Below are 19432 nucleotides of genomic sequence, written 5' to 3' on the forward strand. Positions count from 1 at the left end.
TGTGAAAGGGCCACCCATATATGCAAAGTTCCCCCCAAATGCCAGAGGAGCTGAGAAATCAAAGAATGAGGTAGAAAAATCCAGTTTGTCAGTAATGGAGGTAACTTACAGATGGAAGTGTGGTCTTGGGCAGCGGCAAGACAGATAGATCTTTAAACCTGTTACCTCCCAACCCAGAGCTTATATACTACAGTGAAAGGGTATAAGTGCTCTCTATGCAAGACAATTAAAGGCAATCCTCCAGAACAGGCAACAAAGATATATATTTGTCACAGCCTGTAAAATGTGGGATAACATCAAGATTGACATGTTTTTTCTCCAGGGACAGTAAATAAAGTAGGAATCAGGAGGCATTCATGGGACTGAGGATACTCAAAAATCATTATAGCAGATTAGCATTTCAGGTGGAGTCACTTTTGTCTCCACACTAATACGGCTTCTTTATGCTCCTACAATCTGACTTCTATTGCAACCATGGCAGGAAAAAAAGAAACAATCCCCTGTCAAAAGTCACACCCTGGCTGGGCACGATGGCTCACACCTGTAATCCCAGAACTTAAAGAGGCCAAGGTGGGAGGATCACTTGAGGCCAGGAGTTTGAAACCCACCTGGGCAACAGAGCAAGGTCTCATCTCTATTTTTAAAAATAAATAAATAAAGTAAAAGGCATAACCTTTTTGCTGTAATAGCCAGTGGTCCCGAATTATTTTCCTTCTCCTTGACTCTGTAGAGTTATTGTTAACTATCCTTCCTCTATAATTTTTTGCTTCTCTAATTACTTTCCTCTTTTTCAGTGGCCTTTTTCCTCTCCTTCCACTCATGAATCATAGTGTTTTCCTAAGGCACTAATACTTGCTATGTTTAGATTTTCACTACCATTTTTGATTATGGGATTAGACTAATTTTTAAATCCTTTATTACAATAGGATAATCTCAGTGATACAATTAACACTATGTCTTCATAATTTCCCTATGTGACAAACAGTGAATACTGATTTGTTTGACAATACCCAATTGTAGTTACTTAGTTTTATTTTCCTAGTTGACCTGGGGAAAGTATTTCAAAGTTTATAGTTGTATTTTCCTGACAGACAAGGAGAAAATGCTTCAAATTTTATTTTTTTAAGTTTATCGTGGAGGAACTTTACCAGATCACACTTGATAAACTATCAGGGTGGCCATCAATTCAAATTATACATGAGGCAATACTTTATTGCCCTTCATATTTTAAAGTGAGTCTAAGGATAGTGTCACAAATCATGTACAGAGCGCAGCTGAAGATACCATCAATCCTCTCCCATCATCTACATATCAAAAGTCAACTTAAGTTTGTAGACACAACCACAACTATTAGACTGTTTTGTAGAGAATGGAAGTTCTATTTCCCAAGTCTACACAAAGCTTGCTCTTCAAAGGAATCTCTCATCTGTTATTAAATAGCCACTTGGGATTCTTACCATTATTCTAGGCATGCACTGTATTTATTAAAGCTCTACTTAATATCAGATATTAGCCAACACTGAAATATCCTCCACTCAAATGCTTATTACCCATTCAAAATAACTGAAAGTGTAGTTAGAGTATATGGTTGCCAGGTGGAGATATTTAAGTTATATGATCTCAGAGTCTGAACAAATTGTGCATCCCATCAATGGTCTAGACCAGAGCTGTACAATAAAACTTTCAGTGAAGATGAAGATGTTTTTCTAAACTATCCCATATGATAGCCATGAGGCACACATGACTACTGAGAATCTGAAATGTGCCTAGTGCAACTGAAGGACCACATTATCAATTTTATTTAATATTAATTAATTTACATTTAAATAGCTTCATACATCTATTGAGTACACACGAGATGAAACAAGCCTAGTCTCTAGAAAATATAACCATCAATTATTCTTATGGTTTCCTTTCTTAGGAATAAATGTACATGTTAGTAGCATTAACACAGTACTATTGTGCCAAAGTATACTGCTGCACGAAAACATTTACACTGACTTACTCATATAAAGGACATTCACAGAATACAACAGGTACTATGTACTAGTTGTCATGCTAAGTGCTGAAGAACTTTCAGGAGTTCCTTTAGGAGCTCAGAATATTGAGAGATGCAGTAAATAAGTTAATAAACTACAATATAAACTACAATTCTTGCTATTAAAGTCATCTAAATAAAGAATTGTGGAAACACAACGTATAGAATAAGGTTTCAAGGTTTCATTGAAGACTTTTAAGCTGGGACACCATGAAGAAATATGTTACAAAATAATATGCAGGGACGAGGGTTGGGGGGCATGAGGAAGCGGACAGGCATTCTAGTAAAGACAGGGGGTCCTGAAAGGGCTTGGCGAGGCTAGGATACAGAAGACTATTCTCCATGTGTTGTGCAGCAGCAGAGATGTTGCCAGAAAGTAGGCTCCAGTCTGATTGTGAGAGTCTTATATTGGAAGCCAGAAGTTTGGCTGCCAAGTGGTCACATACTGCCCTAAACTTCCCCTACTGTTAGAATTTTTACGCTTTTATTCTAAGTACTTATCTTTTTAATCTGCTTCATTAGCTTTCTAAATGGTTACGGCCAGACCATATCTTCCTTATCTGCATTGTGCTCCATGGCATCTGATAGAGAATTAATAAATGTGTTTTAGGAATGAACGTCTCTGCTTGTGTTGAAGTTTGATTCTCTCTGGAACCACACTACCTACCATCTTCCAAACTACCTCTTTGACTTGTGGTGTTTTCCCTCTTGGTCCATAATCAGGTAGCCATTGTCATTTTCTAGCAGTACTTAGTGAAATGTTTTATGACTGAGTGACCTGTCTTTTAAACAAAGCTGGGGAATTTAATAGACAAATACGTTTATGGCATTGGATTTGAGTTGCCCACAGTAATGTACTTAGATGGAAAAGAAATTCAAATAGCTCCCCTTTACCAACTCTATCAATATATGATGAAAAGGAATATTTTTATTTTTATTTTAGTTTTTAATTTTTGTGGCTACATAGTAGGTGTATATATTTACGAAGTACATGAATTATTTTGATACAGGCATACAGCACGTAATTATCACATCAAGGTAAATGTAACATCCCTTACCTCAAGCATTTCCTTTGTGTTACAAACAATCCATTTGTACTTTGTTTTTTAAAATGTACAGTTGAATTATTACTGACTATGCTTCCGGAAAGGTGTCCCGATCCAGATCCCAAGAGAAAGTTTTTGGATTTTGCACAACAAAGAATTGAAAGCAAATCCATAAAGTGAAGCAAGTTTATTAAGCAAAGAAATGAAAGAATGGCTATTCCATAGGCAGAGCAACGGCTTGAGCTGCTGGCCTAAAGATACCTACAGTTATTTCTTGATTACATGCTAAACAAGGTGTAGATTATTCATAAGTTTTCCAAGGAAAGGTGTGGGCAATTCCCAGCGCTGAGGGTTCCTCCCCTTTTTAGACTCATATAAGGTAACTTCCATATGTTGCCATGGCATCTGTGCACTGTCATGACACTGGCGGGAGTGTCTTTTAAGATGTTAATGAGTTATAATTAGCATATAATGAGCAGTGAAGATGACCAGAGGTCACTCTCTTCACCATCTTGGTTTTTGGTGGATACACCAAAAAAAAATAAAAAATAAATAATAATAATAAAAAAAAAGGTGGATACCTGTTTTATCAGCAAGGTCTTTATGACCTGTATTTTCTCCCTGCGGACCTCCTATGTCACCCCGTGACTAAGAATGCCTAACCTCCTGGGAATGCAGCCCAGTAGGTTTCAGTCTTATTTTACACAGCCCCTCAAGATGGAGTTGCTCTTGTTCAAACGCCTCTGACAACTACAGTCACCCTGTTGTGCTATCAAATAGTTGAAATTATTCATTCTTTCTAACTGGAACAATATTTTTTAAATAGTAAAGAGACATATGAACTCCAAATATCTAAGCCAGGTCCCAATCAACTCAGAAAGTTTATTTACATTTTAGGGAGACATGGGACAGCAATCAATACATGTAAGATAAACATTGGTTTGAGCTGGAAAGGCAGGACGATTCCAAGTGGGGAAGAGGGTTCCAAGTCATAGGTAGGTAAGAGACAGTTGCATTCTCTGATGAGCCTTTCCAAAGGAGGAAATAAGACATGCATTTATCTCAGTGAGCAGACGGGTGACTTTGAATAGAATGGGAGGCCCATTTGCCCTAAGCAGTTCCCAGTGTGACTTTTCCCTTTAGCTTAGTGATTTTGGAGTCCCAAGATTTATTTTCCATTCACAGATATAAAAGAGAAAGGTACACCTGAGTATATCTACTCAACAAGGAAGCAGGATACATGTTCGCTTTGCTTTCCCTGTTTCCTTGATAGCCATGCGCGGTTATGTTTATATTCCTCATTGTTTGATGAAGCTAATCATCAAAATAAGAACCAGGAAAGACTCTAGAACTCCACAGGAAAGCAATTATACAGCCTTTATGACATGCGAATTTATTCACTCTGCAAAAAAAGTATTTACTTTCTGTAGTGTCTCCCATGTATCTCCCAAAAGGCACACGTCCGGGTGCATGTAAAAATTAACACGAAACCCTATACAAAAAGGAATTCTCAAGAGTTAACAGCTAGAGAAGAGAGGTGCCAGTCTTTGCACAGGCTTATCCCTCCGCACCCTCCCCCAAAACAAATGGCGGACAGAAGAAAAACAAAATAGTAGTTGCTACAACTATTACTCTACGGAAATATTAGGGGTAGTGAAAACAAAGTTCTGACACTAAACTTTACTGAGCCCTGCATCCTGCCCACGACCCCTCAGCCACCCACCTAGCTGCGCACCACCCACCTAACCGCCGCGGCCCCATCAGCCGGGAGGAATCCCCAGCGCCGCGACAGAACCAAGTCACTTCGGCGCGCCTCCGCACCTCGGGCGGCGCAAACGTTTGGTGTGTCTGCGTCTGGGGCGGAGCCTCTTGTCCCTCTGCGCGGCCCGTTCCGCCTTTCTTTTCCTCCCACCTCCTGTCGGCTGACGTGTCTGCAGTTCCTCCGCGTCTACTGCAAGTTAGGCCGTGATGGCGGACGCCTGGGAAGAGATTAGGCGGTTGGCGGCCGACTTCCAGCGGGCGCAGTTCGCCGAAGCCACGCAGAGGTGCCTGACCCTCCCTCTCTTTTGTGGAGCCCAAATTAGGCCGTGGGCTGACACGCCTGTATCTGGGACTTTAGACCCGCGGCCCTGCATCCCGGTTCTTCTCACTGCTTGTCACCATTCCCTCCTCCTCCCTCCGCCCCGAGCCTGGATCGCAGTTCTAAGTCCAACGCTCGGCGGGCAAGTCCGCAGCCTAGGACGCCCTGGAGCCCCCCAGCCTCAGCGAGACGCTGGCGCGCCCCGCCCCACCATGGACGGGGCAGGTGATTTCGAGCTGCCTTTATTGAGAGTTCCTCTGACCCTCCCTCACCCACCAGCCATCAAATCACTGTGACATCTTGGCTGTTATACACTTCCTGATCTAGAATGAGCTCCAAAGAAGAGGCTAATTCCTCCCCTCCCCCGCCCCCGACCCCAGTACAGTAGTTGGCAAATAGTATGTTGACCCTTAAAACTTTTTGCCTTTTTATCTCTCGTAACAGATCTAGGGCTAGACCCATGACCCCATCTGTCATTCAGGTCACTGACATTTTCTACCAGCCCACTAACCTTTGGAGGATGTGTCCAGAGCAGCCTAACTCTACTTTTTTAAAATAACGCTAATAGAAGCCTTTCTATTCTTTGACTACTTCCTACCTGCGATGTTTTATTTTGAGCCCGAAGACAGCAATCGCCTTATGCTGTATTTTCTACCACTGATAGCAAACTCGTAACTGCATGGGTAACTTAACAGTAGCAGTTATGATTTCATTAGGCCACATCCCCTGCCTGCTTGTAGACCATGTGTGTAAGTGAGGCATTTATGCACTTAATTTAAAAGAAAATTCTGATTAAACTGGAAATTAAAGTAGGGCATTCTTTTTGTTTGTTTTTTCTTTTTTCTTTTTTCCTACCTCAGCAAATGTCTTCAATTTTCTATTCAGATTTGAAGATTGGAAGCAGGCCTGTAAGAGACAACAGACTTGAAATTTGTGATAGGATGATGTGTACCAATTAAATAAATGATTTAAGCATATGTAAACCTACTTTCTCTGAAAATTTTTTTTTAACTTATTGAATCAGTTAGTGAAAAACATAGACTTTGTGATGTAGAAATTAGTGACTACACAAACTTTTTAAAAGCTTGTGTTAGTTTTGAGCACCAGTGTATCAAGTGGACTTTTGAAACTTAACTGTTTTTCTTTCCCTCAGGTTGTCCGAGCGGAACTGCATTGAGATTGTTAATAAGTTGATTGCTCAGAAACAGCTAGAAGTAGTTCATACACTCGATGGAAAGGAATATATTACTCCAGCCCAAATTAGTAAGGAAATGAGAGATGAGCTACATGTCCGAGGTGGTAGGTAATTCTTTAGTGGGTTTTTTTTTCTTGAATTTTTGGAAGGGGCAAAACAAAAACCTGTAAACATGTCATTGCATACTAAATTATAGATTATAAGATATCCTTTTCAATTGTTGATAATCAGGCTTAATATTTTGGGGGTTCATGTAAACATGGTCATATAATTTAAATGAACTCAAATGTTATCACTTAAAATAGTTTATCATTTTGAGTTATGTGTACTATATGTGAATTGTTTCTTTTTACAATTCCTTAATTTATTGCATGACTCAGGGAAGGGTATTCAGCTGCCTGTTATTAGGTGGTAATTGTGAAGGGGGACAGTATCTTACAGGATTATAGGTTTTTGAAAATCAAGGCTGTATTTCTTTTTAAGGCTTACTTGTACTTACAAATTAGATAACTCAATCCAGTGTGGTACTACACCAATCATATTGTATGAAATACTATTAAAAGCACACACAAAGTTAGTTTCCTTTGTCTTCTTAAAATTTGAACAGAGTACCAGGCATATTTGAATACTATTTGATTAAAATAGAATTAACTATGAAAGCATCTCTTCATATTATCAGAGGGTAACATTGGTCTTTGTTTTTTTTTTTTTTTTAATCAATTTTCTTTCACAGTCCCTTTAAAATATGAGTTATAATTTGAAATTCTTAACAGATATTCTTATGCTGATATGTAGAAACCTAACGTTTAGTATCAAATAATTGAAAAAAGTTCATCTTAATTTAGCTGTCAATATCTTTGATCACAGTAGATAAATTCTGAGTTGTGAAGAGAAATGAATATATCCATAGATATAGCCAATTTGTGTGCCAGTTGGTGCTCATAATTGGCCTGATGTTATTTAAAAAAAAAAAAATTTTTTTGGAAAGTAAATTATTGCTTGTGGCTTCAGCCATGAAGACTTACTCAGCCATCAGCTGAGTGTGTTTGAAGACATTAATTATTCTGGCTTTCTGTTCTATGCAGAAGGACTTTGACCAAAACTTAAATGTTAGAATTTATAGCTTTGGGTTGGTGTGTACTCATATGTCATTTAAAATAAATGGATGTCTTTTCTTCAAAGGTCGAGTAAACATTGTTGATCTACAACAGGTAAGTTTTAAATTTATAAAACTTTTGCTTTAATTTCTCAATTTTTTGATACTGTGAATTTGTTCAAGTACTCACTAATACTGGTATCATATTTTGTATAGTGTTTGTAAAGAAATAGTTATGTAAGTCTCACTGATACACTGAATTGATTTAATAAGTTCTGATACATTGAAATGATTTAACAAATTTTGATTTATTGAAATTATTTAATAAGTTGGCCTTATTAAAGAGTTGGCCAACTCTTCCCCAGTTGGCTTTCTTATTATTAATTTTTTACCAAATGAAGTCATAGTTATCATCTTATGTAAGTTTATGTAATTTTGGGAGAAAAATCACCAGTTTCAGGTTTATATGTTTTTAGTATATGAAACTAATAGAGAAATATTTTTAAAAGCAGAAGCTACTTTCAAAAAATACAAGTATATATGTCATTACCAAGGTACACTATAAACAAGAAGCCAGAAAATTTTCTGTAAAATGCTGTCTGTTATATAAATATGTAATTTACTGCTTTATATAAACTTACTAGCAAGTGACAGTGTAATTCTTTAGAACTAAAAATAAATAAGCAATACACCTCTAATTTTTTATTTGGCCAATGCTTTTTGTATTATTTCAGATTGATTCAAAATTTAAGAATAAGCAATTTCTTTCTTTTCCTTTTTTTTTTTTTTTTTTTTTTTTTTTGATGGGGGTCTCCCTGTGTTGCCCAGGCTGGTCTCAAACTCTTGAACTGAAGGGATCCTCCCGCCTCATCCTCCCAAAGTGCTGGGATCCAGGCATGAGTCACCATGCCTGGCCAGCAATTTCTTTAAAAATATAGTTCTAAGTGTATATTGTCAAACTTAAGAAACAATGCAAACTTATCACTAATAGAATTTGTGTTTATTTTCCAGGTAATTAATGTGGACCTGATTCATATTGAAAATAGAATTGGTGACATTATTAAATCAGAAAAACATGTTCAGTTAGTGTTGGGACAACTGATAGATGAGTAAGTATAATAAAGTACAAATTTAGGAGCACTTCGTTGATTTTCTTTCTTTTTTTTTTAATAGTGTTTAAATTTAGGCCAATTATGGCCAGTTAGACATTTCATTTAGAACTCTTACAGTGCTAATTTTCATGGTAAGGTTTATTTCACTTTAAGAGTAAGTGCTTAAGCCACATATGGTGGCATGTACCTGTAATCCCAGCTACTCAGAAGGCGGAGGCTGGAGGATTACTTGACCAGGAATTTGAGACCAGCCTACGTAACAGCAAAGATCCTGTCTCAAATTAAAAAAAAAAAAAAAATTAGTGTTAATGTATGGAATACTTAGAAATAATATAGACTTCTATGTTTTTCTTAAGAAGAAAATGTAAAACATAACTTTTACATTCTTTCCCATGTAATCTTAACTCTGAAAGCAAATTTGTTCCAAAAATGTTAATGGAAATCGAATACAAATCTCCACTTAAAAAAATCCCAGCATGCCAACCTGGCAACATGGCAAAACCCCATTTCACTAATTAAGTTTACTAATTAAAAAATTAGCCAGATGTGATGACTCGCACCTATAGTCCCAGCTACTCAGGAGGCCGAGGTAGGAGGATTGCTTGAGCCCAGGAGGTCAAGGCCGCTGTAAGCCATAATCATGCCATAGCACTCCAACCTGGGTGACAGAGTGAGACCTTGATGCCAAAAAAAAAAGAAAAAAAAAATTTATTGTTTGATTAACCTTACATTTAGCTACACTAATGAGAAAAAAATATTTTTTAAAATATGAGTGATGAGTGGTGTTCATGTACACACACATTTCATTACTTTTGGGGCATACTTCATTTCAACGGAAATTAAACATAAAATGAGTCAACAGAAAAAAATTCCTAATTCTTTTTTCTATTCTTTTCTTTTTTTCACTATTAGGAATTACTTGGATCGGTTGGCAGAAGAGGTAAATGATAAATTGCAAGAAAGTGGTCAGGTCACCATATCAGAACTGTGTAAAACCTATGATCTTCCTGGAAACTTTCTGACACAGGTATGTATTTTTTTTCCTAATAATACAATATGTCTTTTTACCAAAGGATTTTAAACAAAGACTTTCAATGGAAGGGGAAAAAAACGAGACTTCCTTACCATCAGTGGATTTATTGCAGGTGTCTGACTTGATATATGTTGTAGCAGTATATTTGTGGGGTGCTTCTTGTACATTAATGGTTCTGAGGAGACACTTTAAAAATGATTGTAATCTTCGTGAACCGAGAGACATCCTAAAACTAATTTATAGACTAAGCTCTAGGGCTACTTTGATGCAATTAGCAATTGTATAATAAGTGCACGGATTTATTTAATGCTTTTGATACCAGCTATATAGAAACTGTAACCAGACAATTAAATTTCTGATTGCCCAGTTAAATTTCAAGAAATAATTGATAGAGATAATAATTTATAGGGGGTACTACTGGCATCTTGTGAGTAAAGGTCAGGGATGCTGCTAAACATCCTACAATGTACAGGACATCCCCCCAACAAAGAGTTTTTTTTGTTCCAAATGTCAGTAGTGCCAACATCTTTTGATTTCACCATTTATCCTCTTCTAAACTGTCAGAATGATGGGAAGAAGAACCAAGGAATCTGACATTCTCTTAACTTTAGGTATTTGTGTCAGTACTCAAATATCTTATGTGTAATAACAATGCTGCCTGAAAACATAGGCTATTTTCTTGTTTACTTTTTTTCTGTTTTTTTTGTTTGTTTTTTTAGAATCATAGAAATTCATTTGGTAGAGCGGAAAGGACATACGCTTTTGAGATTTTTAAAAGACCTTGATTTGAATACTGTCTGTACCACTTCTTATTTGACATTAGGAAAATCATTTCATCTCTTTTATGCTTCACATTACATATCTGTAAAACAGGAAATACTGTCTTTTTTATAGGCTTCATTGAAATCTAGTGAAATATCTAACACAATGGAGAAACTAAATAATGCTAGTCCTGTTTTATATTTACTGAAACAAGGGAAAATCCAAATCTCTCTTTAGGTATCTATCACTTTGAGAAATTCTAACTTGCAAAATTTGCCAAACCATAATTGCATGAGATTAATTTATAATACAAGCAGATTTACTTGCTCATATTAAGAAAATGAGCTTCCCTAACTCCATTTAAAATACCATTTATAGTATAGATCTGTTTTATATAGTATTTCAGGAGCTGAAGTTCTATTTTACATGAGCAAACATACATTAATCACAGGACAAAAAATGTATTTTTAAAATACTTCTTTAAAGTATCCAGCTCAAATCCAAATGATTTCTTATAAAACTGTTTCTGAATACATTTTAGTAACGTATCTAGTTTTTAATATTTTTCAGTTCCATTCTGAATATAGCAGTATTCTAAAAGCTCATTAAGTTGTTTGAAAAACATTTTTCTTTATCATAAAAATTTGAACTGAGCTGACTTGAGTAGATTTAACTTAGAATGTGAAATATGTCCAAACTTATTTCTGATGTACCTGATGCCAGTCGTAGTATAGCTGTGGAGAAAATTCTGCTGAACTTGAAAGAAGGTTACCAAGAAATCAGATCATCTGCCATAGATCTTCTGGACAGGCATAAATTTGCATTAGAGAGAATAACTTTTGAGGTCTTACGTTTCCCTATGCTGCAGAATCTGGAATGACACTTATACTTCTGTTAGTATTAGAAACTCCAGAAAGGGTCTTCTCCAAGACCCATTTGTATGTCTTGGCTCTCTGTATATTGGAGGCTGCCCATATCTAGAAACCATCATATCAAATCATCATCATATTGATAGTCATTTTTATTTTATATTAGAAATAGCCCTCATTAACAAGAGCTAATATGACAGCTCAACCTTTTAACATGTAAGCAAGTAATTTGACTCATTTCTTGGCTCTGCTATGAGATAGTGAACTTTTCTAGATACTGAATCTTCACTTTAGTTGATATATCTTATAATTTATGCTTGTTGAAATTTCTCGGTCACATGATTGATACCTCAGCATGCAGCATGACTTGAGTATAACTATGCAAATGCATATGTGTAATTATTTTCTTTTAAATTAATAAAAATTTACATCTTTACCCACAGGCACTAACTCAGCGACTTGGTAGAATTATCAGTGGACATATTGATCTTGATAATAGAGGAGTAATTTTTACAGAAGCTTTTGTAGCTCGACATAAAGCACGTATCCGTGGACTATTCAGTGCCATTACCCGGTAAGTATATTTTAAAGAATATATATTTTCACATTTCTTTGATCATAGTTTGCATTTTTTTCCCAGCAGCTGAATCTTTTTCTTTGTTTTAATAAAGTCTCATTTAGGACCCCAGTTTATTAAACAGATTAAAGGGCAGTTTTTGTAAAATAGAAATTGAGTTTCCAGAGTTCTAGAATGCAGCCTCTCTCTCCAGTCCGCATCTCCTTCCTCTCCCTACCTTCACCACCCTTGTGACCCCATATACACTTCTGCAGAATGCAGTTTAAAAACTGCTGCCCAGATCAGTATATAAGTGTCACCCTTGCATCATGGAAAGAACATGCAATTTAAAGTCAGAAGAATTTGGTTCATAGCTTTATCACAGAATAGGCACATGACCTTGAGCAGATAAGTCAGTCACCTAACTTCTTTGGGCATCATATGGGGCTAGAGAATTTTATAACATGTTTTACTTTATAGCATTCTATAATTGTAATGAATAACAATGTTACTTTCAAAGTTACTGACTTTTCTAAAATAAAAATTTCTGAAATATTTGAATCTGTGTAACAGACTCCAGCATAGAATTCAGAAAATCTATATTCTTAATTATCTCCTCTGTCCTGTGTCATCAACTTCATCTCAGTGGCTATATGCCCTACCAGCATTTAAGTATGTCCGAAAGTCTCCCATATTAAAACAAATCTCTCTGAACCCCTTTATTCTATATCATCTATCATGCTGTTTGTTCCCTCCCTTAAAGTGAACCTTCTGGATAGTTGAAATCTACATTCAGTGTCTCAGTTACCTTCTGTCACTTCTTAACCCACCTATCTATCTTCTACTACATATATAGCACTCATGTCTCAATATCTGTAAGTCTAATGGATACTTTCTGTTTATTTGGCTTTACAGCAGCATTTAACTCCAGTTACAACTTCCTTCTTGAAATATTCTCTTTTTTTTAAACATAACACTTTAAATTTCTTCTTATCTCTTTTGGCTGCATCTTCTAAGTTACCTTCTCTAGCTCTTTCTTTCACAATCCTTTAAAGTGTTGTTTCATGCCATCTTTTCTTCCCAGTTCTGTGCTGTCATCTTAGGTGATTTCACATGGCAGCCACAGTGATTTCTCTTTTTGTCATTCAACCAATCAACAAGCATTTGTTGAGCACCTAATGCATGTAAGGCACTAGGGTACAAAAGGGAGAAGGTTAGAAGGAGAGGTTGTATTCTAATGAAATGATTTCCTCCCTCCCTTCCTCTGTGCAGGAGAACTACTTTTTCTGACCAGTTTGAGAGGGAGTTGCTGACATGATGTTCTGTCACCACAGATACTACAATCTGTATTTCCTATGGAAAGGGGCATCATCCTATATAGCTATAATATAGTCATCAAAAACAGAAAACTAACATTGATTGATTACTACCATCTAGTCCTTGGATCCCCTTTATATTTTACTCGTTATTGTAATAATGTTCTTTGTAGAAAAAGGATCCAATTCAGGATCACAGATTGCATTTAATTGATATGAGTCCTTAGTCACTTTCAATCTGGAATACTTACTTGATTTTTCCTTGACATTCATGACCTTGACACTTTTGAAGATCACAGGCCGATTATTTTATAGAATGTTCATTGTTGCTTGTCTGCTATTTATTGGATTATAATCTGCTATCATTATTTACATGTTCATACTGGCCCTGATGTGTAGCTAGTGGTAGCGCCTGCAGGTTGGCTTTTTACATGCCCCCATCATTCTTGAAACTTTCTTTTCTTTCTGGCTTAAGATGTTCCAGGCTTAGTTCACACTTTCCCTGTCCCAAGCCTCAAATCAGCCATTTCTCCAGAGATCTCTGCTTTCTTTTAGTAGAGTATGGGATTTAGAAACCAAGATCTGGATACTACATTACTTACCACTATTGGGTTCTCACTGCTCCCAGGCCCTCTCAGAGTAGACAAGCTAGCACAGGGCCCCCAGTCCCCAGGCTGCCAACCAGTACCAGTCTGTAGCCTATTAGGAACCAGGCTGTGCAACAGGCGAGAGTGGGCAAGCCAGCATTACCACCTAAGCTGCTCTTCCTGTCAGATCAGTGGCGGCATTAGATTCTCATAGGAGCGTGAACCCTATTGTAAACTGTGCGTGCAAGGGATGTTGGGTGCATGCTCCTTATGAGAACCAAATGCCTGATGATCTGAGGTGGAACAGTTTCATCCTGAAACCATCCCCCACAACCTGGGTCCCTGCAAAATTTGTCTTCCATGAAACCAGTCCTTGGTGCCAAAAAGGTTGGGGACTACTGAACTAGGAGTTACACATACACATGTACATACACCCCTCTTTACATCTGTATTTCTATATCTTTATCTATATGTATTGGAAACTGTGAGTTTGTGCTGATACTTCCAATTCTAGTCCAATACCATAAGTTTCATTTCATTCTAGTTTCCTTATTTTCCATGTTTGTAGCTTTCTTCACTGAGTAGGAAAAATCTAACTCCTATTATCCTTAATGTATTTAGTTACTTGATTAATTCCCCTTATGTGACTGGTTTCCCATTGCTACTGCAGCTCCCTTTCTCATGTGGGTGTTCTCTTTACTCCATGTAGGCTCTGACAGCCTGCACCAGATCACCCTCCTAACACAAGAAATGGATGGTTGTTTCTGGGGAGAGAAACTGGGTAGCTGGGTGATAGGAATGGAGAGGGATTCTTCAGTTTTATAACTTTTGTACCCTGTTCATTTATTACGTTGTCAAAAACTAAAAACTAGAAATATCTTTGTTCCTATTTATAAATATTTACCTTTTTTCTTTGACTAATTATTGTGGTGATGGTAATTTTCATCAAAATCAGCTGTTTTTCTCTTTCATAGTAGTCCTGAGTTTCACTATATGGAGGTACCATCAAATAATGAGAGGAAAATAAGTTTTGAGCCTCAAAAGATGTTGCTAGGTTGTGTGGCTTCTAGATAGTACCATTTAAGGCACCATATCTTCATATTTGTCTCTTAAAAATAAGGAACCATCCCACTTCTCTAGTCTAACTTCAAAGGAGACACCTGCATTTCCGACTTTTAAAAAGTTTATATTTCTTGTTTTTATGGATATTTCTTGTTATTATGGATAGCCAGAGAGAAGCACAGGAAGCAGTTAGTGAGAAGAACGATATATGTAGGTATACTAAATACGTTGTATTCCAAATTGAAATAAAAACTCAGCTAGAGTTTCATCATACAAAAAAGCTAGAAATTTTGCACAACTCAATTCATTGTTTATTGAACACCCACAATAAGTTAGGTACCTAGACATTTTAAGATGAAGTCCTTCAAGGAGCCTTCTACATTTTTGTAAGGATGTGTTTGGGTTGAAGGGAACAAAAGATAAAAAAACATGAGAGGTTGTAACAATTATAAGGTAAACAGAGGAGAGCAAAATTCACAGAGGACCTAGACTTTGTTGGTTTGGAGGTTTGCTATGGTTTGGATGTGGTTTGTACCCAGTAAAACTTATGTTGTAATTTGATCACCAATGTGGCAGAATTGGGAGATAGGGCCTAGTAAGTGTTTGGGTCACAGGAGTGGATCTCTCATGAATAGATTAATGCCCTCCCACCAGGTGAGTGAATTCTTGTTCTCAGGGGAATGCATTAGTTCTCTAGAGAGTATATTGTTGAAAGGAGTATGGCTTCCTTGGTTTTTCCCCTTTGTTTTCTCTTTCACTATGTAAATTGGAACAGCTTGAAACCCTCAAAAAATGTAGCTGCTCAATCTTGAACTTTCTAGCCAGAATCATGAGCCAAATAAACCTTTTCTCTTTGTAAATTACCCAGCCTCAAGGCTTTTGTTATAGCAACACTAAACTGACTAAAGCCCCTGCCGTGCTACCAGATACTATAGCTAAAAATTTTGAGTAAAACAATTTAATAAAAAGCAAATTGATCCTAAGAATTTGGTAAAAATAATAATTTACTCAAAAACACAGTTTTAAATAGTTAATTCATTTTCATACAACTGTTTCTGCTTTCACAGGTTTGAAGTAGAAAATATTTACCATATCCTAAATCATCAACAATGGAGGATTGAAATGTTAGAATTACTTAAGTCGTTTTGTTATGTGCATTAAAAATGAAAACAGATCAACCTTAACTAGAAAGAACAGGCATACTGGCTTAAAATGAATAGAAAAGAAAATTGTAATCAGAATAAAAAGTCTAGATTATTTTCTTGTATCCTTTAAAAAAAAAAAAAACTATAGGTATTATAAATGAGATACAGTCATAGGGGTCCACCCCAAAGAAATGAAAGCATTCATCCATACAAAGTTAAAAACATAAATGTTCATAGGAGCATTATCCACAATAGCCACAAACTGGAAATAGTTCACCCGTCTGTCAACTGATGAGTATATAAACAAAATGTGGTATATTCATACAAGGGAATGCTGTTCATCAATAAGAAGGAATGAACTACTGATGTATGCTTCATCATGGATGAATCTCAAAAACACAGAAAGGAGAGCACATATTAATTCCATTTATGTTAATGGCTAGAAAGGCAACTTTATAGAGGCAGAAAACAGATAATTGTCTAGATTTAGTAGTGGCAGCAGGAATTAACTGCAGATAGCTATCAGATAACTTTTTGGCTGATGAAAACATTATAAACTGGATTGTAGCGATGGTTGCACAACTCTGTAAATGTGTTAAGATCATTGAATTGTACATTTACTGTGGGGTAGATTTCATGTAATTTAAATTATACCTTATTGCAATAAAACTGGTTAACAAAAGAAATGCATAGTCATTGCAGAAAATAGAAAATACTCAAAAGCAAAAAAAAAAAAAGAAAATTTAAAATGGATCCCTCTCAGTCAGTCACCCTAATCTAGCCTCATATCATTCCAAACATTTTCAGTGCACATGTGATCTCATTTTTCTTCGAAAATAGAACCATATGACATCCACTTGAATATTCCCAAGTAAGGAACGAGCCTCCCAGACAGAAAAAACATTGAAGAAAAACCTAAAGACCAAGGCAAATAGTTACGTATCATGGAAATCTGAGAATTTAGAGGAATGGGAATGTAAACTGATCCTTGATTGCAAGTACAAGTTGATGTCCCTGATATTTCAGTAGCAACATTCCAATTAAGGATTTAAAATTTGGTGTAATTTTTGACTTTATTTTTAATTTTAAGTATTTAAGTATTTTTCTTAAATTCTAATTATCCTATTTTTTAAGTTCGTTAATCTATAACACTATGAGTAAGAAGTTTTTTTGTTTTTTTTTTTTTTTTAACTTTCCATAAAGACCTACAGCTGTGAATTCTTTGATTTCAAAATATGGATTTCAGGAGCAGCTTCTTTACTGTGAGTTTGGTTTAAATTATATTTACTTAATTAGCTGCTGAATAGGCTATTAATGTAAAACTAACTTGAATGCTTTTTCCTCTTTGTTAATGTAACTAAAATATTTCCTGGTTTAAAAAAGTTTCTGTATCGAGTTTTATATATGTACCTATCTGTGATACTCACCACACATTTAATATTGGTTAGCCCTAGAGGAGTATAATGAAAAAAAGTAAGCATTTATAATGAAAATATATGTCACACATACTCTATTATACATGTACATATAGAGATTTAAAATTGTAAGATTAAGAATAGTTTTTACTTTGTTTCTTATGATTTTGCTACATTATCTAATATGAAAGTAAATCCTGTTTCACTAACAATTGTTACCAAGAGTTGATAGCAATAAAAGTACATTCTTATCATTGAAACAACATATTATCTCGAAAATAATCTTTGTTCATTATCTTTGTTGTTTGTGAAGCTCTTGGGAGGTTTTGAGGGTTTTTTAATGCTTTTCTGAAATAATTTTTTAAAGCAATGATTTTGTCTTTCAACTCAGATTATCTGTGCAAATGTAAGAACTAAAATGAAAAATGGAAAAGAAATATCAAGTATTGAACCAAAAATTAATTTTCACTGTATATTCAGAATATGAACTTTAAAATTTTTGTTTGACTGATTTAAAATTAAACTGAATTTTTTGGAATCTATGTAATTAGGGGTTGGTGTAATTTCATTACAATGTAAAGTTCTTCAAATAACAGTGACTTCACAACTTTGGTCAGAATTTAGAATGGATTTACATTGTACAGTCATGAAATTGAGGATTGTGTGTTGTAGTCTATTGAGAAATCTGGACTTTTTTGATGTATTCTAATTTACTCAGCATTGCAATTTTAAAATTCATGCACAAACTAATTTTTATTTCTGTTATAGACTAATTTTCATTAGCCTTTCTTTTTGCCAATCATCTTTTGAATGTGCTTGCTGATTCACTTAGAAATAGCTCCCTTCCATCTGCTTTTTCTTTTTTAGAGGATTTTAGTTTCTAAAACAAAATGTTAAATGTTATGGTTTAAATAAAAATATAAATTTGGTATTAATGGCAGCACCTTCCACTTCGTGGTGGTGGTGATGGTAGTGATACTTAGTTAATAATTATTATTGAGTCTTTATTACCTGCCAGCTACCGTTCCAAGCAATTTACTTGAATACAACAATTCTGTAAGATGATATTGTTATTATCCCCATTTCACAGATACGAAAATGGAGAAATAAGGACAGTGACTTGTCTAGTGTTTCATAGCTAGTGGGTGGCAGAGTTGAGGTTTAGACTTAGTCTGATTCCAGAATTGATCCTCTTAACCAAGGCATTATACTGTTCTTATAGGTGGGGCTGAAATGTCTTACTTCAATATAAACAGTGGAAATGTAATAACTCTTTAAAATGCTAATAGTTTTATTTCACACTGCTGGTGCTAATATAGTCTAGGTGTCTTGATTTTTTTAATATTAAAAAATGGAACTTGTTAACACTAATAATTGTGTATTACCTGTTCTTCAAGTGTTTTATCATCTGTTTTTAGTGAATCATGAAATAGATAATGGCATGCTATGTTTTCCCCAAAATTACTCAAACTAAAAATTTCAGGTTAATATTAACTAGTTTGAGTTACAAGTTCAACACCTTTAGCTAGTTGCCAAAATGCAAAATTTCCCTGAATTTATAATCTGAATATTCTCATAAATGGCAGGAAAATTTTGTCTAAAATATACTACCTTTATTTTTGCTATTTAAACTTCAGGTTGGTTTTTTAAAGGTTAAGAATAAGTAAATTATGACATAATAAAGTATTTTACTTTTTAAGATTTATACCTACTCTGATTTATTTGTATTCATGTGGTTTTGTTTTAAGCTGTGCTTGAGGAACTTGTTAATAGCGGACGCTTACGAGGCACTGTGGTTGGTGGGAGACAGGATAAAGCTGTGTTTGTCCCTGACATCTACTCCAGGACACAGAGTACTTGGGTGGATTCCTTTTTCAGGCAGAATGGCTATTTAGGTAACTTCCTTATTTCTTTAAAACTAAAATTTCTTTTTAACACTAAACTCATTCTTCAAAAGTATTATACTAACCCTAGAGTTCTCCTTTGATCTGTGGGTTATATTAAAAATAATAATAAATAAAAATTTAAAAATGGGAACCCTAGAGTCTACATATACTGTCCTGTATGATCAGAAGATTATAATGGTTCCCTTTGAGTATAAAGTAATCACACTGTGAGTT

At 35.4% G+C, this 19432-nt stretch overlaps 1 protein-coding gene across 2 annotated transcripts in view; it reads left to right on the top strand.

Annotated features, from left to right (window-relative positions):
• Window positions 1-4983: 4983 nt before the first annotated feature.
• Window positions 4984-19432, top strand: part of UFL1 (UFM1 specific ligase 1) — a 32801-nt gene continuing 18352 nt past the window's right edge. The window contains exons 1-8 of one of the 2 annotated variants that reach the window (XM_025383938.1): window positions 4984-5129; window positions 6318-6463; window positions 7542-7570; window positions 8467-8564; window positions 9480-9594; window positions 11675-11805; window positions 17101-17159; window positions 19061-19207. In XM_025383938.1, coding sequence (XP_025239723.1) covers window positions 5053-5129; window positions 6318-6463; window positions 7542-7570; window positions 8467-8564; window positions 9480-9594; window positions 11675-11805; window positions 17101-17159; window positions 19061-19207 — 802 coding nt within the window. In that variant the 5' untranslated portion in view covers window positions 4984-5052. Of the gene's footprint in view, window positions 5563-6317; window positions 6464-7541; window positions 7571-8466; window positions 8565-9479; window positions 9595-11674; window positions 11806-17100; window positions 17160-19060; window positions 19208-19432 lie in introns of both variants that reach the window. The other variant, XM_025383939.1, reaches the window with a different exon arrangement.

Source organism: Theropithecus gelada, chromosome 4, assembly GCF_003255815.1.
Source record: "Theropithecus gelada isolate Dixy chromosome 4, Tgel_1.0, whole genome shotgun sequence".
Classification (NCBI taxonomy): domain Eukaryota; kingdom Metazoa; phylum Chordata; class Mammalia; order Primates; family Cercopithecidae; genus Theropithecus; species Theropithecus gelada.